The following is a 27754-nucleotide window of genomic DNA, read 5'->3' as shown; positions in this document are numbered from 1 at the left end:
TCTGCCTCTCCCCCGCTTGCACTCTGTCTCTCTTAAAAATAAATAAAGATTAAAAAAAATTTAAAAAAGATTATTAATATTTCCTACTTAGACGTTTAGTATAATTCACCAGTGAAGACATCTGGGCCTGGAGTTTTATTTGTGGAAATGTTTTTGATTATAAATTCAGTATCTTTAATAGATACAGGCTGGTTGATTTTATATTCCTAATTTTGAGCCAGTTCTGATGAACTATTTTTCAAGGAATTTGTCTATTGTACCTAAGTTATCACATTTATTGGTATAAACGTATTCTAAATGTTCATTTAAAAAATACTTTTTTTTAATGTTTGTTTATTTTTGAGATAGAGAGAGAGTATGAGTAGGGGAGGAACAGAGAGAGATGGAGACACAGAATCCGAGGCAGGGTCCAGGCTCTGAGCTGTCAGCACAGAACCTGACGTGGGACTCAAACTCACAAACCATATCATGACCTGAGCAGAAGTCAGACGCTTAACTGCTGAGCCACCCAGGTCCCCTAAATATTCTTATTGTCTTCTCAAATGTCCTTAGAATCTTGAATGATATCCCTTGTTCCCTCTTTCATTCCAAATATGGTTAATTCTTGTGTCTTCCTTCTTCCTTGGATGAGTCTTGCTAGGGGCCTATCAATTTATTAATTCTCTGACAAACCATGGTTGATTTTGTGAATTTTCTGTGCTGTTTTCTATTTCCTTGATTTTTGCTCTTATCTTTATTATTTCCTCCTTTCTATTTACTTTTGTTTACACTTTGGTCTTTCTTTTTATAATACTGTAGTGTAGAAACTCAGATAACTGAATTTGTACTTCTTTTCTGATACAGGCATTCAAAAGTGGAAGTTTCCCACTTAAGTACTAGTACAACTATATAACACAAAATTTAACATTTATATTTTCATTAAGTTCAAAATGATTTCTCATAATCCTTATGATTTCTCTGAGCCAATGGTATTTAGAACTGTATTATTTAATTTCCAAACATTTGAGAGCCTTCCCAGATATCTTATTAATCTCTAACTTAATTCCATTGTGGTCAGAGAACAATTCTGACATATTTAGTCTTCTGAAATTTATTAAATTTATTTTTATGGTCCAGCATATGGTCTACCTTGGTGAACATTCCATACATATTCAGAAAACATATATGTCCTTCAGTTGTTGGGTGTACTATTCTATAAATATTAAATAAGTCAAGTTGATAGCCTCAAATAATCTGTATTTTTACTGCCTACTTTTTTTTTTTTAAACATTTATTTATTATTGAGAGACAGAGAGACACAGAGCATGACAGGGGAGGGGTAGAGAGAGGTAGAATCTGAAGCAGACTCCAGGCTCCCAGGAATCAGCACAGAGCCTGATGCGGGGCTCAAACTCACAAACTGCGAAATCGTGACCTGAGCCAAAGTTGGTCACCCAACCAACTGAGCCACCCAGGTGCCCCTACTGCTTATTTTTTTATTCGCTTACTCTATCAATTTCTGAGAAAGAGGGGTTATAATCTCCAGTGATGACTAAGGGCTATGGATTTGTCTGTTTTTCACATTAGTTCTTTCAGTTTGCCCTTCATGAATTGTGAAGCTCTGTTATTACGTATATACATTATGTAAAGAACCGCTGTGTCTTTCTAATGAATTGTCTCCTTTATCATTATGATAAATCTTCCTCTAATTCAGGAAGACTCTTTGGAAGTCTCCTTCATCTGATATTAATATAGCCATACCAGGTTTCTTTTGGATTACTGTTTACAAGGACCATCTTTTTCCATTCTTTAATTTCAAGATCTGTGTTTATAACAGTATATGTCTTACAGACAACATTGCTTCTTTTTTTAAATTCATTCTGATAATCTCAATCCTTAATGTTTTAGCCCATTTCACTTTGACATAAGTATTGATACACTGAATTTCTATCTATCATACATTTATCCCTTCTATTCTTTGTTGCTCTGTTGTTCCTTTCTTGCCCTTTTTTTTCTGAGTAAATGAAATAATTTTAGTATTATGTTCTATTTCCTCTACTGAATTTTCAGGGAAGGTTGTTGTTGTTTTTTTTATTTCTGTTTTTGTGGTTAACTTTTTGAAGTTGCTTTACAGCTAACAATATGCATCCTTAACTTACCACAGTCCATTAAGATCAGAAATTATAAATCTTCACAACTGATACTTCCTACTTTCTATTTCACAAAGGTAACAACCTTAAAATATAAAGTTTCTCCCCAACCTCTTGTGCTATTATGGTCATATTCCCTTTTATATACATTATAAACTCTACCAAATAATGCTGTTACTTTTGCTTTAAATAGTCAGTTGTCTTTTAAAGAATGATAAAAAAAAAAAAGTTTCTATAAATCTCAACTAATTTACCAGGTTTGGTGTTCTTTATTCTTTCCTACCGATTCATGTTCCCATCTGGTTTCATTTCCTCTCAGCTAGAACATCCATTCATAACTTCTTATAGAAGAGTGTGTCTTCTAGAAATGAAGACTTTTCATGTTTGTTTATATGAAAATGTCTATATTTAATCCTAGTTTTTTAAGAGTCTTTTTATTTGGCCATAGAATTCTAGGCTAATAATTTTTTCTCACTACTTTAAAAGAAGCTCCATTTCTTTTGATCTCCAATTTTTTTTTGAGAGAGAGAGAAGGGAGGGCCGGAGAGAGGGACATTCTTACATACAAACCATATATATTCATGGGGCAGAGAAAGCACTGTAAAAGCTGAAAAAGAGAGGTACTTTGGGAGCCTTTATCTGTAAAGCTCAATGCTTTACTTGCTACTTAGAGATTATTCCAGTCATTTGAGGCTTTTCACATGAAAAAGATGATTAAGAAGCATGATTTTTTTTTAAGAATATGGTTTCCTCTGTTTAGAAGTTACATCTGGGGGCATCTGGGTGTCTCAGTCGGTTGAGCGTCTGACTTCGGCTCAGGTTATGATCTCACCGTTCATGGGTCTGAGGTCTGCGCTGACAGCTCGGAGTCTGGAGCCTGCTTCACATTCTGTGTCTCTCTCTCTCTATGTCTCTCTCTCTGTTCCTCCTCCACTTGTGCTCGCACCCTCTCTCAAAAGTAAATAAATAAACATTAAAAAAAAAAAAGTTACACCTGACTCTAAATGGCAAAAAAGTGGATTAAGGCTTTAAGGGAGGAGAAAGGCATGGGATATTTGGGGTTATTTGTAACTGATTCCAATTCAGGTCACAAGAAAATAAAAAGATTTGAGAAAAACATTTGTAATACACATGCCGTTTTGTGAGAAGATGAGCGTCATGATCAAAGTTTAGGAGCAGAAAGAGGTAAAAAATTCTAATAATTACTACATCCATTAAAGCCATTTCTTCCACTGTTCTATAACAACTTAGAGCCCCAAGTAAACTATCAGTCTGATGAGGAAAGACGCCAGTAACAGTTAAGATCATTCCATAAGGTGGGTATATAAGTGAGCTGGAGATCAGGGCTGAAAAAAAGGGGGCAAAATTAAGGAGTTAATCAAGACTAGAGAGGAAAACCCAAAGTCCCAAGGGATAGTTGATTATAGACACACATCCTGCTTTATCATTTCAACAAGGATGGGTCCCACCAGTGTTGTTGATGGTTATGCTATACAACATACTTTGTTTCCTTTTTCAATTCAAGTATAGGACATTTTTATATTTATGTGATTTCGTAAAGAATATTTAAACTTCTGTATTTTAGGCCGCTGTGAAAAATGCTTCCAACTTCACCATAAGTCTTTTATCATAGGTCTACTGCTTCCAAGATAGGCATCTGATGGAACCATAGATAAATGTGGCTTTGCAAAAAGTACACATATTCTTATGTAACTTAGAATGCACTTCAATTGGTTACTAGGGTATAATTGTTCCTGGGATATAATTTGTGTAACTCCCCAATTTTGTGGTTAATTTGGAAGACTGTCATCAATTTCCAAATGGGATTTTTTTTTTAATGTCAGCAACTTTACAATAAATTTAAAAATGAAATACTACAGGGTATCAGAATAAAAATAATTAGTAATACAAAAATAATTTATAACACAAACTAATTTTAATTATTCAAGGTATAACAGATTAACACCTAACCTATACTAGCCCCAAAGTATTAGACAAAAAAGCCTGGACTCTTTTGAGTAACCATTTTCTATAGCTTAAATTCTAAACATATTCTATTTTTCTCACTTAAAAGGCAAAGATTCTTTAAATGTCAGAACTTAGATTATATTATTGGACTCCTTCTAGGTACATGCAAAAATTTATTTTATTTGTGGGAAGTCAGATCTTTCTTTAGCCAAAAGGCATCTCAAGAGTATATAATTTAGCCCCAGAAGTTTGAATTTCTCTGCCAACTTTACTAATGGAATGCTACTTATCAAACAACTCTGGATTCTCAAAGAAACTAAAGAGGTTTTCCACCACTTCCCTAAATAAACCTGTTCTCAGGGTAGTCATATTCATAGTTTAATAAAAATTTTTATTAAAAATGAAAAATTAGTCTTTTTATTCATAGTACTGACATAAGGTGAGACAGCAGCAGGAGTGTGAGTGTGAGGCAGCAGAGGATGAAACATATCTAGATCTTACTACTCAAACTCATGACTTGAATTGATACCTAACATTTATTATGGTTATAAGCATTGTTATTTTATTATTTTTTCCCTTCTCCAATTCATCCTTCATTTCTTAGGGAAAGAGACTAATATAAAAGCAGAATAAAAAAATAATGGCTAGGGGCGCCTGGGTGGCGCAGTCGGTTAAGTGTCCGACTTCAGCCAGGTCACGATCTCGCGGTCCGTGAGTTCGAGCCCCGCGTCAGGCTCTGGGCTGATGGCTCAGAGCCTGGAGCCTGTTTCCGATTCTGTGTCTCCCTCTCTCTCTGCCCCTCCCCCGTTCATGCTCTGTCTCTCTCTGTCCCAAAAATAAATAAATGTTGAAAAAAAATTTTAAAAGAAAAAAATAATAAAAAATAAAAAATAATGGCTAACAAAACCACAGCATAAGTAAAAGAAGAACCAACATGGGATCTGCCAATAAAAATGCTCCTTTCAAAGCTGGCTAACCAACTCAAATGTTTCTACTGACTCATTGGCATGCTACCAAGTGAACAGTTTCATATGTCTCCCAAAACTCATGGCCACCATTTGTTTGCAACAGATGCTCAAAAATTACAATCATAAATGCTAGGGTTGGAAAAGAACGATTAGGTCATTCCATTTGGTCTGATGTGGTCAGGATTATTGCAAAAAACTAGACTATTCTAGCGCTTTGCTAACAAATTTTCTGTATTTTTTTTATATATACAGGCTGGCTGCCTTCTCCTCAGGGGAGACTTTTCTTACTCTAGGTTTGAAGTCACACATATGCATGTTTCAGTCTCTTGTACATCGCATTCCTCTCATATTTCTTCTGCATTTCAAGTTCTCTGGTTATAGTGAACAATTCTTTTCATGTATTCAATGATCAATAATTAAACACTGTAAACATTTAAAATATGGTGGTTCCTGCCATGATTAGAGTGAAGAATCTGGTTGTCACTGTCAATATCCACAGGTAAGGTTATTGCCTTTTTCCTTTTTAATTTCTTATTTTATTGTCATGAAAATTCTATGAAGCAGAAGCAATTATTTTTGCCATTTTTTTTAATGTTCATTTTTGAGAGAGAGAGTGCAAGTGGGGGAGGGGCAGAGAGAGAGGGAGACACAGAATCTGAAGCAGGCTCCAGGCTCTGAGCTGTCAGCACAAAGCCCGATGTGGAGCTCGAATGCACAAACAGTGAGATCATGGCCTAAGCCGAAGTTGGACACTTAACTGACTGAGCCACCCAGGTGCCCCATTACTTGCCATTTTAAAAATGAGCAGATTGAGGCACCAAGAGGTTAAAGAACTTGCTGAAGTCATAGAGCTAATAAGTTCTGATTCAGGCTCTTTTATTCCAGGAAGTATGTTCTTCCTAGTTGCCACAAGTAATTAGAGGCAGATATCATGTAGAACTAGTTGGACGTAGTAAACATCTTACAAATTGACAAAAGAATGAAGTAAATTCTGAGCAAAGTTGTAGAAACTGAGATAAGCTCAAATGAGGACAGATTAGCAGAACTTGCTCAACATATGAAGAAAAGGAGTCCAGAATATAGCAGAAGAAAGGCTATTGTCTTGGTTAGCTACATAGTGAAAACGAATCAAAAGCTCACTGCATTAGAACCCACTATATGTCAACCATAGTGTTTTGTGTATAATTATACTTAGGTTGTAGTTTTCAACTGAGGTTTTATGAATCATTTATAAGTATGCCATACTTTGGAAATCTACATTTTTAAAATTTATTTATTGAGGGGGGCGGGGAAGAAAAAGAACAAGCAGGGGACGGGCAGAGAGAGAGGGGGACAGAAGATCTGAAGCAGGCCCCATGCTGACAGCGGAGTCCTATGCAGGGCTTAAAACTCACGAACTGTGAGATCATGACCCAAGCGAAGTCAGCCGCTTAACCGACTGAGCCACCCAGGTGCCCCTGGAAATTTACATTAAAAAAAAAAAAATAGGGAATTCAATTCACTGTTCTAGGGGAAAGAATAAAATACCTGCTGCTTCACAGACTTGGTAGTGCCATGTGGGTTGGCTTACAGGGCAGTGCAAACAGAGAGGATCTGCTAATAAAACCTCCACTCTCTTCACAATATTTGGATAGAGGATTAGGTCTAATGTGCTGAGAGAAGGTACTAAACAACAATTTTACTAACATATGAAACTAAAAGACAACAAGGGGAAATTTAAGTGCAAATTAAAGCAAGGACTACTTTTAGAACTTTATGTAGGCAAATCCGCATGACACAAAACTTATGAAAAAACTGACTAAGAACATCATGATACCACAGAATATATTCTGAGCAATGGAAGAAGGTGATTTAAAAGATAGGTCATGGGGCACCTGGGTGGCTCAGTCGGTTAAGCGGCCAACTTCGGCTCAGGTCATGATCTCGTGGTCCGTGAGTTCGAGCCCCGCATCGGGCTCTGTGCCAACAGCTCAAAGCCTGGAGCCTGTTTCAGAGTCTGTGTCTCCCTCTCTCTGACCCTCCCCCATTCATGCTCTGTCTCTCTCTGTCTCAAAAATAAATAAACGTTAAAAAAAAATTAAAAAAAAAAAAGATAGGTCATATAAGGGTGCCTAGGTGGCTCAGGTGGTTGAGGGTCCAACTTTAGCTCAGGTCATGATCTCACGGTTCATGAGTTCAAGCTCTGCATCGGGCTCTGTGCTGACAGCTCAGAGTCTGGAGCCTGCTTCAGACTCTCTCTCTGCCCCTCGCCTGCTCACGCGCGTGCTCTCTGTCTCTAAAAATAAATAAACATTAAAAAAAAAAGAGAGGTCATCTATCAGAGCCAGGTTTTAGCACTTTATTTCTAGAACTTTCATTTAATGTGTATTAAATTTCAATACTACTTACAAATTTCTCTACATACTTTAATCTTTTATCCCTGTCTTATTATGTGAGTGCTTGACATCACCAAAAATAGTTTTGCTAATCACAGTATTTTTCAGAAATGTAATCTCTGACCTGCTTTGGAAAGTGAAGTTCAAAACAGAGTGTAGCACTGTGGTACCAAAAAAGAAAAAAAAAATTACAACTTCCTTTTCATAGCTTGAAGTCAAACATTCTTTTACAACTTCTTTCATGTCTTTGCAAGGTCCTAATAATAAAGGAAAATTTCTATACAAATACATCACTATTTTGCTATATACAGATTTGTACTTAGTAGGAAAGATCTGACAGGTGAAGTCAAGTACATGAAGACAACAAAACAAAACTTACACACTGTTACTTTAGTGAGGGCTGTTTCTGCTTTGGAAGATCACATGTGATAGTTGGTTTTCCACAACATTATATCCATCATTCGTCCATTTCCTTAATTACTTTGGGCTCTGATTTAATTTGCTTCTCAACTCCTACCATGTTTTCAGTAATGGGTCCCAGATCTCTTAAACTCAAATGATTGTATGCTTTATCACCAAAAGTTACCTCTATTACTCCATCTCCAAAATATCAGGTTTTGAATTTTAACCACCAGTGACAAAAAACTTGTCTTATATTTCCTTCACTAACTGCTCCCTAAGAAGCATATTCACAAACTTTTATTCTCCTGATGATACTCAGAACCCTAACCTCTCTCTCCATTCTCCCAAGCATGTCGATTTATTTCTGGCTTCAAGTATGCATCACTTCCAAGAGCAGGTCACCTGTAATGCTTTTCTAAAAGGTTAGAATCTCTTAACCTTGCACTGTGGTCTAAAAATCCATAAATGCAGGTGACACCACAAGAATTTCTTCCTTGACTCTTATGTTGCTATCAGAATATCACATGTGCCGTGGAAAATTCACACTAAAGTATAATGGTAAGGTCCTCTTCTAGTCTATAATTTGGATATTAGCCTAAAGCAGAAGTTTGTTTATCGTAGGTCAAAGAGACCCAGTATTTATGGAGAGAAGAAGAAACTAATAGAAAGTGAGCACAGATTATATGAGAGAAAATTAACAAAGGAAGGCTGCAGAGCTGTGGATGGACCTGGGCTTAAAATCTGTGACAGAGACCAGAAGCTGCCCAGACAGCTGCCAGAAGCTGCTGAAGGAGAGAGAATATCTCTTCCGAAATAGAAGGGAAGACAACAAAAATACAGGTAGCTGTTGAGGTAAAGAAGGTAACCGAGCTATCCCAGGATAAATTTTTCATAAAACCTGGGAGCAGGATGATGACGCAGAGGTGAAGGTTCGGAATAATAAAGGAGAAAGTACTCCTGAACTCTCAAAAGAGACATATTTGTTTTAAAGAGAAAGAAACCAGAGCTCCAAAGTTCACAATGAAGGAAAAGAAGCATCTATTGTGTACCAGCAGACATGCACATGCTTCACTACAGATTATCTCAGGAGACTAGTAGGAAAATGATGTACAGCAAAGTTCTGTTAAAATTGACGACTTTGTAAAAATTGACTGGAGAATGTGGCAAACTATTGGCTCCTAAATATGGAGGATAAGTACATACGGGCTCATTATACTATTCTCTCTACTTTTACATACTTTCAGAAGTGGTTATAATAAAAAATGTTTTAAAAAAGTCCCTAGCTATCAGATGACCTCAGAACCAACAGTCATGTTCCTCAGTAAACTCAAAAATAATGGCTGAATTTTCCATACAATTTTAGAAATTTCAGAGATGCAACTGGATATGGTTACACACACACACACACACACACACACACACACACACACACACACACGAGGACTTTAAAATTCAACGAAGAGGCAAAAATAATTCTATTTTGACCAGAATTTGTTCCAAATTTGTTCTAGGGAAAAATACAAGTTTACATTAAAATTAAGCTAAATGTGTTAGGAGTAATAAGTAGGGCCAGAGGATGAAAGTAATGAGAAACAGGTTTTGTACTATGCATATACCTGAAAAGGAAGATTATAAACACTTACTTCATCTCCAGAACTTCCTCTAAGTGTTTTCTTCTCTCCGCCCGAAGATTGGTCAAATGAGTTTCCTTTTCTGCCAGAGACTGTTGGGTAGAGGACAGCTTTGCTTTCATGGACTCCAGTTCCTGCTTTACTTTCTCCATAGCCATCAGTAACTCCTCCACCTATGGTAAGTATGGAAAAAAAAAAACTGAACATTTTGATTAATTAAAGACAGAGGAGCAAAGTAACGGGCAATTCCTGGGTCTACAAATTACACACACACACATCAAAAATTACGTACTCTTTCTGGATCAAACAAATATATCAAGAATATACCAGATAAAGAAATAAATCTCTGGTTTCCCTCCACTGTAATTCCTTTCAGGTTCACCAAAAAGAACTTCATTTCCTTTTTGATAAACACAATTGCATATAAGGCATCAGTTCAAGAAGTCACACTCTGCCACAGTCAGTCCCTTTTGAAGATTTGGAAGTGGTCCACAAATACTCATGAAAATAACAGTATAACACAGATAAAAATAGAGAAATAAAATCACAGAAAATATTTCTATAAGGATTTTAAGAAATAAACTTGACTATAATAACATTCAGTATAAACATACATAAGTCATTTTTATTCATCCAAAAATTTTTCTGTTTACACCTTTAAAAAAATTTCTTTTTGAAGAAATAGCTAGAATTCAATCAGACAGTTTCTTGCTCTAAAGCCAGGTAGGTAGAGTTTTCTCAAGGAAGGCAGGAAGAAAAAAAGAAAAATACATAACCACCTAGAGAGAAGACAGAGGAGACCGAATGCTTTAAAAAGATTTGAAAAAAATCCTGAGGGAAAGAAGACAGAACTCTAAAACACAAGGAACTAAGAGAACACAGTATGTACTTCATCCATTTTTCCACTCAAGCTGGGTGGTGTCCAAATCAAAATTACTTAAATAGACATGTTCATTTTAATTCGGAAGGAAAATATATGCTGGCAAAAATGTGTTAATACCAAAAATCAACCTGAACCAGGTAATCAACCAGCCAACTGCACCAATCACAAGAGTTTATGTCAGGTTGCTGCTTGCCAAGAAATAATTTTGGTGACAACAAGCCCTTTCAGAGGAAGAGGTGGGGGATTTGCCATTCACTGACTCCTACATAAAACCAACTTGTGTGATACTAAAACTGAGAACAGTGTAGAGACAAAACTGCAATATAACAAATCAGAGTTGTTAACAGACCCCAGGATGTTAGTGCCTTATACCCAACCAAAGTTTCCACGTTGATTGGTAACAGCTGCTAAACAGTGATAGCAAACAGACACATTTAGTGTTTTGGCACCTGAATCACCTTACTTTGTGCATATTTTCAGAAGTGATCAAGTTAATTCTCAGCTAATAGCTGTGAAAATAACTGTTGTAAGAATATATATGAATTCACATATCTACAAGCTTTACGTAAATATAAATCACTATCCACCCTTTAAAATTTTTTTTTTTCAACGTTTATTTATTTTTGGGACAGAGAGAGACAGAGCATGAACGGGGGAGGGGCAGAGAGAGAGGAAGACACAGAATCGGAAACAGGCTCCAGGCTCTGAGCCATCAGCCCAGAGCCTGACGCGGGGCTCGAACTCACAGACCGCGAGATCGTGACCTGGCTGAAGTCGGACGCTTAACCGACTGCGCCACCCAGGCGCCCCACTATCCACCCTTTAGAAAACTACCAGTAAGGATGATTCCACTTTAATCAGTTTAATTCATGTAAAATCTTATTTAAAACTGAAATGAAATGATATACCAAGGTACGTTCTTGTAACAGAAAATCAGTAATGGACAGCACCCTTTATAGAAGCTCTAATAAAGTGTGGTATGTGTCCATTTATGATGAACTCACCTTAAATCTCAAAAAAATCTCCCTCTCATCTTTCACTTCTCCAAGCAAGGCATGGTATCAGTTCCTTATATAATTTAGATATTATGTATATACATAAGCAAGCATATAAAAACAACTTATTCCTCCTTTTCTATACAAAAAGGAAGTCCACTTTATATATACTCTAAAATTTTTGGTAAGCTTTTTATTGAAATACAACACAAATACAGAAAAATCCATAAATGAAAAATCCAACTTGAAGAATTTTCTCTAAGTTGAACACACCTGTGTAATCAGAACACAGACTTATAAACAGAATATGAAGAGTTCCCCAGAAACGCATCTCATATCCCCTTTCCAGATGAAGAGTAGCCATTATTCTAGCATTCTACCTTAGTATTGCTTATTCGTTTATACAAATGGAATTACACAGAATGTAATTTTAAGTACAGATTTTCTTCACTCATGTGTTATGTCTATGAGATAGGAATTCCACTGTGTGAAAATAGCAAAATTTACTGAAGGAACTTTTGATTAAAAAAAAAAAAAACAAAAAACTTTTTTCCAGTTTTACTGAGAAATAATTGACATACATCAATCCCTGTGTAGTATTAAGGCACACAGCATGATGGTTTGATTTACATATTTATATGTGAAATGATTACAATAGGGTCAGCTAACATGTATCGTCACATATAAATACAATAAAAAGAAAAGAATGAAAAAAACTAATTTCCTTCTTTTGAAAATTTTTTAATGTGTATTTATTTTTGAGAGAGAGAGAGAAACAGAGTGTAAGCAAGGGAGGGGAAGTAAGGGAGGGAGACACAGAATCTGAAGTATGCTCCAGGCTCTGAGACATCAGCACAGAGCCTCACGCGGGGCTTGAACCCACGAACTGCAAGATCATGACATGAGCCATAGTCAGATGCTTAACCGACTGAGCCACCCAGGTGCCCCGATTTCTTCCTTTTGATGAGAACTCTTAGGATTTGCTCTCTTAACAACATTCCTACATTTATCATAGAACACTATTAGCTATAGTCATCATGTTGTACACTACATCCCTACTACTTATTTTATCTTATAACTGGAAGCTTATGCTTTTTGACTACCTTCTTCCACATCACACTCATCCCACCTCCTACCTCTGGTAACAAGACTCATGTCTTTTTCTGTGAGTGAGAATTCATTTTGTTTTGTTTTAAATTTCACATATAAGTTAGGTAACACAGTATTTGTCTTTCTCTAATTTATTTCACTTAGCATAATACCTGGAAGGTAGGTATAGCCACATTTTAATTTTTTAAATTAAAAATAATTTAAAAACTAGTTTTTAATATTAATGGGGTTTAGCTAACTAATTTTTTTCATTTATATTTCTTTTACGTTCAGAGCTTTTTGTATACTGGATAAGAAAATTTTGTCTACCACAAGATCATGGAAAGATTCTTTCTTCTAAATCTTTTATTAAATTACATGTTTCACATTTAGAGGTACAATATATATGCAACTGAATAAATACAGTTGCATGGTCAAATATTATTTTTATCAATTTGGATATCCAACTAAGTCAGCACTCTGAACAGTAGGAGGACTTTTACAGCCACGATAGTAAGGCACTTTCAGCCTACTGGCAAAAGATCTGAAATTATGTGAAAACTACTTACAAACTGTAGAAAAGATAATTTGACAATGCTTCATATTGTTCATAAACACCTTAAAATTTAATGAATAAGCAATGTGAAATGTTATATGTATATAAAAAAGGAATATGTATATATTCCAGAACCAAGAGCAATACACCCATCTATATACTCACTATCCTTTATACTTTATATCTATATCTTTTATACTCACTAGCTTTATAAGTGCAATTATCCAACTGTATCCCCCAAGTCCCCTATGATGGGTCATTACTATTCTTTTCTTTTTTTTAACGTTTATTTATTATTGAGAGAGAGCGAGAGACACAGCATGAGCAGGGGAGGGGAAGGGGGAGAGGGAGACACAGAATCCGAAGCAGGCTCCAGGCTCCGAGCTGTCAGCACAGAGCCCGACGTGGGCTCCAACTCACGAACCACAAGATCATGACCTGAGCCGAAGTTGGATGCTTAACCAACTGAGCCACCCAGGCACTCTGGTCATTACCATTCTTAATTTGTTACTTAATCTCTTCCATTTCTTTATTTTTGCCTTTCGTATGTATTTAAAAATAAATCACTGCTTTATTCTATTAGTTTATGAACACTGTATAAATGGAACGTCCTGACTTTATTTCATCCAACATTATGTTTTTTCATGTAAAAAAGGGACCTATTCTATGTGTGTATTTCTGAACCAAAAGGACAACATACACCTATATAATTCACCACTCAGGAATTAAAAGCAATGAGAGCCAACAACTTTGAACACCACAGCACCCAGGCTATAGTTTCCCACTAAACTGAAAGGGCTTCTTAAAAATACAGCTGATTCTAGATTTGTGCATGAAATGTACAAAAGGTGAACTTTACACAATTTAGGCCAGAAAGCAAGAGAAATGGGAACCATGGCAAAAAGGGATCATGACACAATCCTTATGAGAAAACAAGAAAAATATATCACAAGAAAGGAAACTATATAAGAATATACCTTCTGAATACAGAAGGTATTCAAAAACTAAAATCAAACTAAAATACTAAAAAATCAAACCCAGTAAGATCTAAAAATTGAGATTTATCCTAAGAATGCAAGGTTGGTTTAACACATAAAAAATAAATGCAATAAACCATATTAATAGAATATAGGACAAAAACACCATATGATTATCTAAGTAGATGTAGAAAAAAAGCATTTGGCAATTTCTAACAACCTTTCATAACAGAAACAGTCAAGAAAATACAAAGAACCTTTCTTTGGGTGCTTGGATGACTCAATCAGTTAAGCATCCGACTCCTGATTTTGGCTCAGGTCATGGTCTCATGGTTGTGAGATCAAGCCCCATATTCGGCTCCTTCCTAGGTGTGGAGCCTGCTTAAGATTTTCTCTCTTGTTCTGCCTCCCAACACCTCTGCCTCTACACACGCTCTCTCAAAACAAACAAACAAACAAACAAACAAAAAACAAAAACAAAAAAACCCCAAAAAACAAACACTTTCTTAGCCTGATAAAGGGCATTTATGAAAAACCCACAGATAATATACTCTTTAATGATGAAAAACGTAATGCTTTCCCTCTAAGGCCAGCACCAAGAACAAGACTAGAAAGAATGTCCTTTCTCACCATTTCTGTTTAATATTGTACTAGAAGTAACAGCCAGGGAAATTAGAATACACAAAAAATTAAAAGGTACCCATGCTGGAAAGGAAGACAAAACTTTTTCTGGTTGAAAATGACATAATCTTATATAGTGAAAAATGCTAAGAAATCCTCTAAAAAATTATAATCAACAAGTATACAAAAGTTGCAGAATACAAGATCAATACACAAAAATCAATGGTCTATCCATACATAAGCAACAAACATTCCAAAAATGAAATTAAGAAAACAATTCCATTTAAAATAGCATCAGAAAATGGGGCGCCTGGGTGGCTCAGTCGGTTAAGCATCCGACTTTGGTCCAGGTCATGATCTTGTGGTTTGTGAGTTCGAGCCCCGCATCGGGCTCTGTGCTAACAGCTCAGAGCCTGGAGCCTGCTTTGGATTCTGTGTCTCCTTCTCTCTCTGCCCCTCCCCCCTTGTGCTCTGTCTCTATCGAAAATAAATAAATGTAAAAAAAAATTTTTTTAAATAGCATCAAAAAGAAGGAAATAGCTAGGTATAAATTTAATTTTTAAAATGCATAACATGTATAGTGAAAATTCTAAAAGATTACTGCAAGAAATTAAAGAAGATTTAAATAAATGGAAAAATATCACATTCACCAATTGAAAGACTTAATATTGTTAAAATGACAATACTCCCCAAAATGATCCACAGGTTCACCATAATCCCTATCAAAACTCTGTCTTTTTGCAGAAAGTGACAAGTTGATCCTAAAATCCACATGAAAATGAAAGGGAGCCAGAATAAGAAAAGTTATCTTGAAAAAAATAAAATAAAATTGGGAGACTCTTACTTCTTGACCTCAAAACTTACTACAAAACTTCAAGGTAGTGTTGGCATAAGAATGGAAAAAGAGATAAAAAAAAAAAAAAAAAAAGAACTGAGAGTCAAGAAATAAACCCTGTTATGGCAATATGATTTGACAAGAGTGTAAAGGCAATTCAATGAGGAAAGTATATTCTTTTGACTCAAAGGTGCTTGGACAACTGCCATATTGCTTAACATTTTTAATTTTCCATGCCATTAGCTTCATGACAAAATTGAGTCACATATCCTATAGAATGCCCCACATATTGTGTTCAGTTGGTTATTTTTTCTATGGTGCTATTTATGCTGTTCCTCTTGTTTTCATGTTTCCTATAAAATGAAAGTTATATCTAAAGTCTTCATTAGATTGAGATTCAATTTGTCTTTTTAACAACAGTACTCCACAAATAAAGTTGTGTACTTCATGTTATAGCATATGAAGAGACACATAATGGTTGTCCAACTTTTAGCAACAACATTGATCATTGGGTGCAGATAGCAATAACCTGATTTCCTCTTTATAAATTTCTCAAGAAATATTTTATCAAGTTCTTTCATCACTTCAATAATAACCAGTATGGTTAAACATGTTTCATTTGTTTAGAGACCATATGTGCTGCTGCTTCTTTCCCACTCAAATCTTTGCCCCTCCCCCTGCCTCCACTGGCTTTTCTTATTCTCGTTGATTTGGAGAAATTTTAAACATATATTCTCAGAAACCAACATTTCATCAATTAGATACTTAGGAAATTACTTCTCCCACTTTGTACACCATGTGTTCCTTTTCATTATGGTATCTCTGTATGATCAAAAATATCTTAATATAAACAAATTCATTAAGCCTTTAAGATTTGTGACATTTATATCCTGTTTAAGAAATCCTTCTTCTACCCAGGGTCATACGATATTCCCCACTTTTGTACTACCTTCAGTAGACTGAATTAGCGGTCCCAATTATTCACTACACTACACTATTAGTTTTCATGCACATCCTTCCCATAGTATCATGATGGGCAGAGTATACTGCCTTTAATGACCCTTATTCTGGCTTGGCTATATAACTTGCTTAGGCCATTGGGATGGCAACTCAGACACAAGCTGAGGCTCTTAATACATGTAGCTAGGTTGTAGTTCTACCGCTGCCAAAAAAACCAACATTCTGAGTAGCTGCTGCCTTTCAGTTGGGTCCTAGAAAGAGCCACGTAGGCACGGCCAACCCAGTCAAGGACTAAAGCAAAGCCAACTCTACTAACCTTCCAATCTTTGTGATTAAGAAATAAATGATTATTATAGGTGTGCTAGAGTTCTGAAGAGAAAGAGAAGCAATGGGATATACACTGAATACAGTATGTGTGTGTGTACAGACATACCTTGTTTATTGTGCTTCAAAGACCTTGTATTTTTTACAAACTGAAGTTTTGTGGTGACCTTGTGTCAAGCAAGTCCTTCTGTTGCCATATTTTCAACAGCAGTTTCTCAATTCACGTCTGTCACATTGTTATTCTCCCAGTATTTCAAACTTTTTCATTATTATTATTTTTAAAAAATCTTTTTAATGTTTATTTTTGAGAGAGAGACAGAGCATGAGTGGGGGAGGAACAGAGACAGAGGAAGACACAGAATCCAAAGCAGGTTCTAGGCTCTGAGCTGTCAGCACAGAGCCCGACACGGGGCTCGAACCCACAAACCGTGAGATCATGACCTGAGCCAAAGTTGGATGCTTAACTGACTGAGCCACCAGGCACCCCACTTTTTCATTATTATTATTAGACGTTATAGTGATGTGTGATCTGTGATCTTTGATGTTATTACTATAATTCTTTTGGGAGCACCATAAACTGCACCCAAATAAGACAGCAGACGTCATTTGCCAAATATTGTGTGCTCTATCTGCTCCACCAACTGGCTATTCCCCTGTCACACTCTCTCTCCTTAGGCCTCCCTATTCCCTGAGATACAATACTGAAATTATGCCAATTAATAACCCTACAATGGCATCAAGAGTTCAAGTGAAAGAAAGAGTCACAGATCTCTCACTTTAAATCAAAAGCTAGAAATGATTAAGCTTAGAGAGAAAGGCATGTCCAAAGCTGAGAGAGGCTGAAAGCCAGACCTCTTGCACCAACAACCATATTGTGAATGCAAAGGAAAAGTTCTTGAAGGAAATTAAAAGTGCTAGTCTAGTGAACACACGAATGATAAGAAAGTGAAACCACCTTATTGCTCACACGGAGAAAGTTTTAGTGGTCTGGACAGAAGATAAAACCAGTCACAGTGTTCCCTTAAGACAAAGCCTAATCCAGAGCAGAGCCCTAACTTTCTTCAATTCTATGAAGGCTAAGGGATGTGAGGAAACTGCAGAATAAAAATCTAAAGCCAGCAGAGAACTATTCATAAGGTTTAAGAGAAGTTGTCTCCATAACATAAAAATGCAAGGTGAAACAGCAGTAAGTGCTGATGTAGAAGCCACAGCAATTTATCCAGAAGATCTAGCTCTGATAACTAATAAAGGGGGCTACACTAAACAACAGATTTTCTATGTACATGAAACAGCTTTCTACTGGAAGAAGATACCATCTATGACTTTCATAGCTAGAGAGGATAAGTCAATACTTATCTTCAAAGCTTCAAAATATAGGCTCTTTTATTATGGGCTAACACTTCTGATGACTTTAAGTCGAAGCCAGTGCTCATTTACCATTCCAAAAATCCTGAGGCCCTTAAGAATCATACTAACTGTGCTCTGTGTTCTATAAATGGAACAACAAAGCCTAGATAACAGCACATCTGTTTACAACATGGTCTACTGAATATTTTAAGTCTACTGTTGACACTTACTGCTCAGAAAAGAGATTCTTTTCAAAATATGACTGCTCGTCGGCAATTCACCTGGTCACTGAAGAGCTCTGATGGAGATGTACAATGAGATTATTGTTGTTTTCATGTCTCTAAACCAATATCCATCCTGCAGTTCATCAAGAAGTCGTTTCAGCTTTTAAGTCTTATTATTTAAGAAATACATTTCGGAAAGGCTACAGCTGCCACAGATAGGAACTCCTCTATGGATCTGGACCAAGTAAACTGAAAATCTTCTGAAAAAAATTCACCATTCTAGATGCCAGTAAGAACATTTGTGATTCATGGGAAGAGGTAAAAATATCAACCTGAACAGGAATTTGGAAGCAGTTGATTCCGATCCTCCTGGACGACTGTGAGGGGTTCAAGATTTCAGTGGAGGAAGGAATGGTAGATAGAATAAAAACAGCAGGAGAACTAGAATTAGAAGTGGAGCCTAAAGATGTGACTTAATTGTTGTAATCTTATGATACAATTTGAACAGATGAGAAGTTGCTTCTTTTAGATGAGCTAAGTAAGTGGTTTCTTGAGATGGAATCTACTCCTTCCTGAAGATGATCTAAAGGCAGGTGAAATGACAATAAAGGATTTAGAATATTAGGTAAACTCAGTGGATAAAGTAGCAGACTTTGAGAAGACCGACTCCAACTCTGAAAAAAGTTCTACTGTGGGTAAAATGCTACCAAACAGCATCATAGGCTACAGAGAAATTGTCTGTGACAAAAGAGCTGATGTGGCAAACTTCACAGTGTTCTTATCTGAAGAAATTGCAATAGGTAGTGGGCGAAAAGAGCAGACCTCAGAGAGCTCTGAGCAGCTCCACCAACTCTAGCCTAGTCACCATCAACATCCCAGGAGGAGCTGCAGCTGCCAAAACCAGCCCCGTCACCATCACAGCAACCATGAGCAGCAAAGTGGAGACCTTCCAGTCACCCAACCACTGCCCCTGCCCCACCACTGCTGACGCCAAGCCTGACCCCACAGCTGATGATGGTGGCCTCCCATCGGGGTGCCCACCAGCATGTACAAGAAGGTTTTGGTAACAGTAGGATGGTTCAATGTAAGAAATGGATATGATTTCATTAATAGTAATGACACCAAGGAAGATGTATTTGTACACCTGACTGCCATAAAGAGGAATAACCCCAAAAAGTACCTTCATAGTGTGGGAGATGGAGAGACTGTAGAGTCTGATGTGGTTGAAAGACAAAGGGTGAGGAGGTAGCAAATGCTACAGGCCTTGGTGGAGCTCGACTACAAGGCAGTAAATATGCATCAAACTTTAGCATTATAGACACTATCCACAGTGCAGGGGTCCTCCCTCAATTACCAGCAGAATTACCAGAACAGTGAAGGTGGGGAAAGCATGAGAGATCAGAGAGTGCTCCCAAGGCCAGACCCTACCGCAGGCAAGAGTTCCCATTTTACTCATGTGGAGACCCTGTAGGCATCAACCACTGTCTTCCAATCTGCTTGTGCAGGGAAAAGTGCTCAAAGTGCTGACAACCAGAATTCAGGAGAATAGGTAGACCAGTGAGACAGAGTATGTATCAGGGTTATAGACAACAATTCCACAGGGGGCCTCCTCAGCAGAGACTGTCTAGAGAGGACAGCAATGAAGAAGTTAAGGAAATCAGGAAGATGAGACCCAAGGTAAGCAGTCACCTCAATATTGCTACCTCCACAACTTCAATTACCTACACATATGCCAAAAAAACCCCAAATGACAAGGTGGCAAGAGACAAAAGCAGATGATCCACCAGCTAAGAATTCATCTGCCTCCCCCTGGGCCCCTGCCCCACAGACTAGGGCAGGGCCAAGTAAATGCTGGTATAGCATCTCTACCATCATCTGGGTTAGTCATCCAACAAGAAGAAATGAATAGGATATTCCGGCAATAAGAAATGAACAAAGGACTGGAGGGGAAGGTTTTAAGTGCTTGCTTTTTGCCCATTAATCAGATAACTTGAACTATCAGCATTATCTATGGAGCATCACAGGGTTTTTATTATTCTTGCTAAAAGACATCTCTTTTTAGTAATGGCAAATATGCTAAAAAAAAAAAAAGCCTGTTTTTTTCTCAATACACCTTTAAAGGTTTTTAAACTGCTTCATATCTGGTCAAGCTAATATTGTTAAAAGCCTCATTCCTGTTTGTAATAAAAGATTACAACTTGATTTTTTTCAAAAAATGTCAACAAACAGCAAGTACCTGTTAATAAAGGTCTTAGAAAGTTGTCCAAAAAACACAAAAAAATAGAAAGAGGAATTGCCACAGCTACCCCCACCTTCAGCAACCACCATCCTGATCAGTCACTGACACCAATATCAAAGTAAGCAATCTCCACCAGCAAAAATATTACAACTTGCTGAAAGCTCAGATGCTAGTTAGCATTTTTTAGCAATAAAGTATTTTTTAATTAAGGCACAAACATTGTCTTTTTAGACATAATGCTATTGCACACTTAATAAACCACAATATAGCATAAACATATTATATATATATGTATATGTTATGTGTTATATGTTATATGTATATGTACACACACACACACACACACACACACACACAGAAACCAAAAAATTTATTTGATTCACTTTATTGGCATATTCACTTTATTGTAGTGGTCTGGAACCAAACTGGCAATATCTCCAAGGTAGGGCTGTATATGCATGCATATACATACATACACATACACACACACATTTCATTCAATATATGTCCCAACAGTTTTGTTTATCTGTGGGAACCTAACCAATAAATAAATAAATATATATAAAAACTATATTAATGTTAATAAAATTAGATGTAATTACATTAATTACATTAATATAACATACTATAACTATTATACTAATATATAAAATGTTACACATATATTAAGATGTACATTTTATAAGAAATTATATATAATGTGTAACATTCATATTATAAAACACACACACACACACATATATATATATATATATATAAATATATATATATATAAAATAAGTAATTGGCTCAGGAGATTATGGAATCTGACAAGTGCCGAGATTTGCAAACTAAATAAGCAAGCTCAAGACCCAAGAGAGATAGCTGTGAAATTCTGGTCCAAAGACAGGCGCCAACTCAAGACTCAGGAAGAGCCAGTGTTCCAATTAGGGTCCGAAGGCAGGCAAAAGCCAATATCCCAGTTCAAACACAATCAGGCAGGATTTACTCTTACTTGGGGGAGGGGAATCAACTGACCAGAAGACCTGAATAAAACAGGATGAGGGCCACTCACATTAGAGAGGGCAATCTGATTTACTCAAGTGTATCAATTTAAATGTTAATCTCATCCAAAATACCCTCACAAAAACATGTACAATAAAGTTGACTAAATATCTGGGCACCCTGTGTCTCAGGCAAGTTGACACACAAAACTAACCATCACAATTTGCTGTTGTTTTGTGGTTGTTATACACTATCTGACTGAAAAGCTATCTAAGAGTGTTAAGTATTGTGTTTAACATCTGGTCTTTAAACTCCTTGAAATTGCTTTCTTGTGTATGGTGTGAGGTAGGGGGCCAATTTCATTTTTCCCCATAGGGACATCCAATGTCCATTTTTAAACAATCCATTCTATCCTAACCTTTGACATGTCATCAAGTATTTTCATAAGTATGGGTATGTTTCTATGCTATTATGATCCACTAGTTTGTCCATTCTTACACCAAAACATTAATTTAACTATAGCTTTATAAGGCTTAATATCTAGTAGAACAAGTCCTTCTCTTCTCAGAAGCTTAACTATTTTTTAATTTCTGCAAAAAATATTATTGAGTCTACCATAGGCCAGGCACTGTTCTACAAGAGTTCATGAAAGAGACATAGATTTAGGACTATAACATATTTCAAAAAGTTTTATAATTTTCACCACAAAAATCTTGAACATTTTAATGATATTTATTCCAAGGCACTTTATATGATTTTCTTAATGTTTTAGTAAACAGCACCTTTTTTTAAAATGTAATTTTCTCTTTGAAATGCAACTCTCCTAGAAATGCATTTCTCTTAGAAATGCAACTGATTACTATATTAAATGCTCTTATCTATAGGTTTTTAATTTACTATTTAGAAAACCACATCATATGTACAATAAGAAAACAATTGTTTTCTTTCCTTCCAATCTGTATATTTGTTACTTTTGCTTGCCTTTCTGCATTGCCTATGTCTACCACAATGTTGAATAGGTATGATGACAGTGTATACTCTATTTTATTCCTCATCCTAAAAGAAATGCTTTAACAGTTTTATTTGTATAAATTATAGTATAAATTATCTGTATAAATTAAATTATAGTATAATTTTGAATAGATATGTTTAATAGATATTTTTTATCAGGTTAAGAAGTTTCCTTCTTAGACATTTTTCCAAAAAAGACATACAGAGTGTCAACAGACACATGAAAAGAGGCTCATCATCACTTATCATCAAAGAAATACAAATCAAAACTACAATGAAGTATCACCTCACACCTCTGAGAATGGCTAAAATCAACAACACAAGAAACAACAGGTGGTGGCAAGGATGTGGAGAAAAGGGAACTCTCTTGCACTGTTGGTGGGAATGCAAACTGGTACAGCCATTCTGGAAAACAGTATGGAGGTTCCTTAAAAAAAATTACAAGTGAAAGTACCCGATGATCCAGTGATTGTACACTAGGTATTCAAAGGGATACATGCACCCTAATGTCTACATTTACATGCAGCATTACCCACAACAGTCAAGTTATGGAAACAGCCCAGTGTCCATCAATCAATGAATGGATAAAGAAGATGTCATGTGTGTGTGTGTGCATGCGTGCGTGCGTCTGTGTGTGTATACAATGGAATGTTATTCATCCATAAAAATGAATGAAATCTTGAAATTTGCAATAATGCGGATGGAAATAGAGAATATTATGCTAAGCAAAATAAGTCAGTCAGAGACAAATACCATGTGATTTTACCCCTATGTGGAATTTAAAGAACGAAACAAACAAGCAAAAGGAAAAAAAAGAGGGGACGGGGTAAACCAAGAAACAGACTCTTAACCATAGGGCACAAACTGATGAGTATCAGAAGTGAAGTTGATGGGGGGTGGGAGGGATGGGTTAAACACGTGATGGGGATTAAGGACAGTACTTGTGATGAGGACCAGGTAATGATGTATGGAAGTGTAGAACCACTATATTGTATACCTGAAACTAATATTACACTGCATGTTAACTAACTACAATTTAAATAAAAACTTAAAAACAATTCTAATGCTAGCTAGTTTTAAAAAATTAAGTAAAGGGGCGCCTGGGTGGCGCAGTCGGTTGAGCGTCCGACTTCGGCCAGGTCACGATCTCGCGGTCCGGGAGTTCGAGCCCCGCGTCAGGCTCTGGGCTGATGGCTCAGAGCCTGGAGCCTGTTTCCGATTCTGTGTCTCCCTCTCTCTCTGCCCCTCCCCCGTTCATGCTCTGTCTCTCTCTGTCCCAAAAATAAGTAAACGTTGAAAAAAAAATTAAAAAAAAAAAATTAAGTAAAGTTCCTACATTTTTGAGATGATCATACGACTTTTTCCTACCAGCTTTTAATGTCATAGACTATAGTAATTAATTTTCTAATGATATCAATCTTGACTCCTGGAATAGGCCTAAAATGTCTTCATGCATATTTTTCTCTTTCACATACAGTAACTTTAAATGTTTATTTATTTATTTTGAGGGTGGGTACGGGCAGAGAGAGAAGCCTAAGCAGGCTCCACGCTCAGCATGGAGCTCAATCCTATGACCACAAGATCATGACCTGAGCCAAAGTGAAGAGCCGGATGCTTAACTGACTGAGCCACCCAGGAGTCCCCACATACACTAACTTTAAGTTGGCAATATTTTGTTTAGAAAATTTTCATTTATGTTCACAGTTGAGACAGGCCTAAATTTTTCCTTTCCTTGTATTAACTCTGTCAAGTTTTGATATGAAGTTATGCTAATCTTATAAAGTATGTTGGTGATTAATTACTCCCTCTTTTTTATTTTCTGGAATTCTTTCTGTAAAACTGAAATTATTTGTTCCTTGTATGTTTATTAAAAATCAGCAGTATAACGCTCCAGGCTTGAAATTGGTGGGAAAATTTTATTATGGACTCATTTTTTCAGGTTTTCTTTTTCACATTTAACTAGTCTTGCTAAGTTTCATTCTTTCTGGCATTTTCTCATTTAGTCTAAATTTAAAATGTATTGGCAAAAATATCCTTGTATCTTTTTAATACTTGCAGGACTTGTAGTTAGGAGCTCTTTGTCACTTCAAAAATTGTTCACCTTTTAGTATCACCAAAGGCCAGTCAATTTTCTTAATGTTTTCAAAGGACCAATTTGGGGCACTGTGCATTGTTTTTAAAAAGGGTGGAATGGGGCGCCTGGGTGGCTCAGTCAGTTGAGTGCTGGACTCCTGATCTGGGCTCAGGTCATGGTCCCAGAGTCATGGGATCAAGCCCTGTGTCAAGCTATGCACTAAGCATGGAGCCTGCTTAATATTCTCTCTCTCTGCCTCTGCCCCTCTCCCCGACTCAAGCACACTCTCTCTTAAAAAAAAAAAAAAAAAAAAAAAAATGGATGGGGAAGTTGGTTGTCTATTAGGCTCTCTACCTTGGGCTGCCATGACCTTTTATTTCTTCTGCCAAGATACAAAGCCTAATGTTTGAGTACAACAGCTTATCAAGTACTTATATTTGAATCTCCTGACTAATCATCTCCTGAGAGTTTCTTACTTTCTTGCCAATTTATGATACATATTTTATCAACCATCTTCAATTTTTTTTGTGGCAGTTATTTTCCCAGCATCTAGTCTGCTGTGTTTACAGACATGTTTTAACTTCCATACTTTCACTTATAGAATTTTGCTTGTTAGTAAAATGTAACTTTCTTAAAGGTTGCTTAACATTCTCGGCCATTATAGTGCCAGACCCACAGGGTATTCCTACTTCAGATTATATATACAACCAAATAAGTTTTAAAACATTTTTGTATTTAAGGCTAGAGTGGTACCACAGACCAGGATTTCAAAATAATTATCTCATTTGTGCTTGGGCTCCAGCCAGGGAAATAGTTTCAAGGTCAAATTGAAATACTCTGTTACTTTTCCACAACCCAGAGAACACATTCAACTACCTTCATTTGGGTATCTATTCCATCACACGCCTACCACACAGCAGCTATACAGTTTTAGGTACAGTCACTGAGAGACAAAAGCTGAGTAGAAGAAAAGAAGAGATATATACCACACTAAAGAGCGAAGAAATTCTCCACCATTTAAAAACGTGCTCCAGGTCACAGTATGTCTTCAAAAACATATGTTTTAAGACACAAAAAAAGTCCAGGCCAGAGCTGGGATTCAAGTATGTAACTTAACTGCCTCCAGTAACATATTAAGAGAAAGCACAGGGCTTGACAGTGTACAGTGCCAGCAGGACCAGATGGTTTGCTTAAATCACAAGCTAATAAACTTTTACTCAGAATAAGAAGAAACAATTTATGGCTTTACCACAGACCCATTTTCCTTAAGAAAGCAAAGCAATTAGGTGCTTCAGGTGTTGGCAGAGACCGCATCTTCAAGTTTCCCACCTTCTTCTGTTCCCCAGCCGAGGAGAATATACTCCTTTGCAGTCTCCAAGATGCTTGTGGAAAATCTTGCTATAGTTTTTTAGGAGGGTAAGAAGCATAAGTCTCCAAAGGAATGAAGTGATTAGAAGAAAGGAGTGCACGAAAGAAGTACCTAGAGGTTAAACATTCATCACAGAAATCATTTCACTTGAGAAGTCCACTCACTCTTTAGATTTCAAAGAAATTCTAGATTACGACCCACTCCATTATACAATTAACAAAAAAAAATTTTCAAAAGAAAAAACTGTTACCAAGCTCCTGAGTTGAGAAGCATTTTTGAAATATTAGTGAGAGCTTACTTACATGCATACATATATACTTCCTACCATCCTCTCCCAACACACACCTTAAGGTATCACAAAATCACTTCTGTTGAGAATTTAAATTTACAGAACTTCTGAAACAGATATATGCTAGCATTTCTACTAGAAATCTTCTTTTTCCTGTTATGTTCTTTTTGTCAATGTATGGTAATTCTTTGACAAGATACACACCAATAGTACAGTATTTTATGAATAGGGAAGCTGGAGCTATTGTAATAACAACAGTAACAACTTACATTATTTGAATACTTTGAAGTGTTCTAATAAATGCTTTACAGATACTGTTTCATTAAATCCTCATAATGATCCTATGAGTCTGTATATTAGGTATTATTATTATCTCACTTTTACAGAAGACAATACAGGCTTGGAGGGTTAAAGTGCCTTATTCAAGGTCATACAACTAGAGGAGACAGAACCAGGACTTCATTGCGTTCAGAGTTAATGTTGCTTTGCTACAATACCAGTCTTCTAAAACAGTTTTCCATAATTATATCTAATAAATCATTCTGGGAAGTGTTTCCAGGCCCAGTCCTGCATCTTTCCATTCTCCCTTCTCCCTCTTTTCTCCCATCCCCTGAACATTTAATTCCTACCCTGTGCAGGTACTATGTGTTAGACATTGAGGGTGCAACAGAAAACAAAACAGATGTATTTCTGTCTAGCTGTTGAGCTCTGAGTCCACAGTCATTAATTAATAAAATTCATAAATATTTAATTACGAATTGTGTATAGTGTTATGTAGAAGATATATAACACCATGAGAATAAGTAACATGAGGCCTTGATCTATATTTTGGGGGCCTAGAGAGTTTCCCCAAAAAAGTAAAGAGGAGATGGGGACAAAAAGGGCACTCCAGCTTGTAGAGTAGCCTTAAAGTGGGAAAGCACATAGAGAAAAGATACAAGGTCTGATAAAGAGGAGAAGGGTGCAAATGTGGCAGGAGAGGGAGGAAGGGGCTAGGTGTAGAAGAATCTTGTAGGGCATTATTAGGAATTTTGGCTTTTATCCCAAAATGCAACAAGAAGGTACCAATGGGATCTGATTAAATAAAGGAACAAGAGGATTCAGAATGTGAAAATGAGAATTACTAAAATAATGGAATAAGGAATATAAACTAAATAGAGAGGGAAGAAAAGACAGGGAATACAGACGGAAGGAAAGACGAGGCTACTGGATTACAATAAAAAAAAGGGGGGGGGAAGAAGTTCAAATGAACAAGAAAGCTGAAATAACAGGCAATTGTGTTTAGAGAGGAAGGTACTGTAATCAGCGAATGTGGAGGTGGGCTAGATTACAACAAGGTTTAGAATGCCAAATATGGGATGAAGAAAGTCAAGGGAGACAGGCTACTGCTCAAGAACCTGAAAGGACAAAGTAACAAATTATCTATGCAGATTCTGAAGTCTGTGAGATAACAAGTCTTCAATGAAAGCCTTCAATGCTCTACCTGCACAGCATGAGACTAAAA

General features: G+C 36.5%; 1 protein-coding gene across 13 annotated transcripts in view; it reads right to left on the bottom strand.

Moving 5' to 3' along the window:
- ERC1 (ELKS/RAB6-interacting/CAST family member 1) overlaps window positions 1-27754 on the bottom strand; it is a 520536-nt gene that overhangs the window by 220218 nt on the left and 272564 nt on the right. For all 13 annotated transcript variants that reach the window (XM_040462885.1, XM_040462876.1, XM_040462881.1 and 10 more), the window contains one exon: window positions 9486-9646. In XM_040462885.1, coding sequence (XP_040318819.1) covers window positions 9486-9646 — 161 coding nt within the window. The remainder of the gene's footprint in view (window positions 1-9485; window positions 9647-27754) is intronic.

This window comes from Herpailurus yagouaroundi, unplaced genomic scaffold (assembly GCF_014898765.1).
Source record: "Herpailurus yagouaroundi ecotype Mexico unplaced genomic scaffold, PumYag 355, whole genome shotgun sequence".
NCBI lineage: Eukaryota > Metazoa > Chordata > Mammalia > Carnivora > Felidae > Herpailurus > Herpailurus yagouaroundi.
The sequence above is the reverse complement of the archived record's forward strand: the minus strand, read 5'-3'. Positions and strand labels throughout refer to the sequence as shown.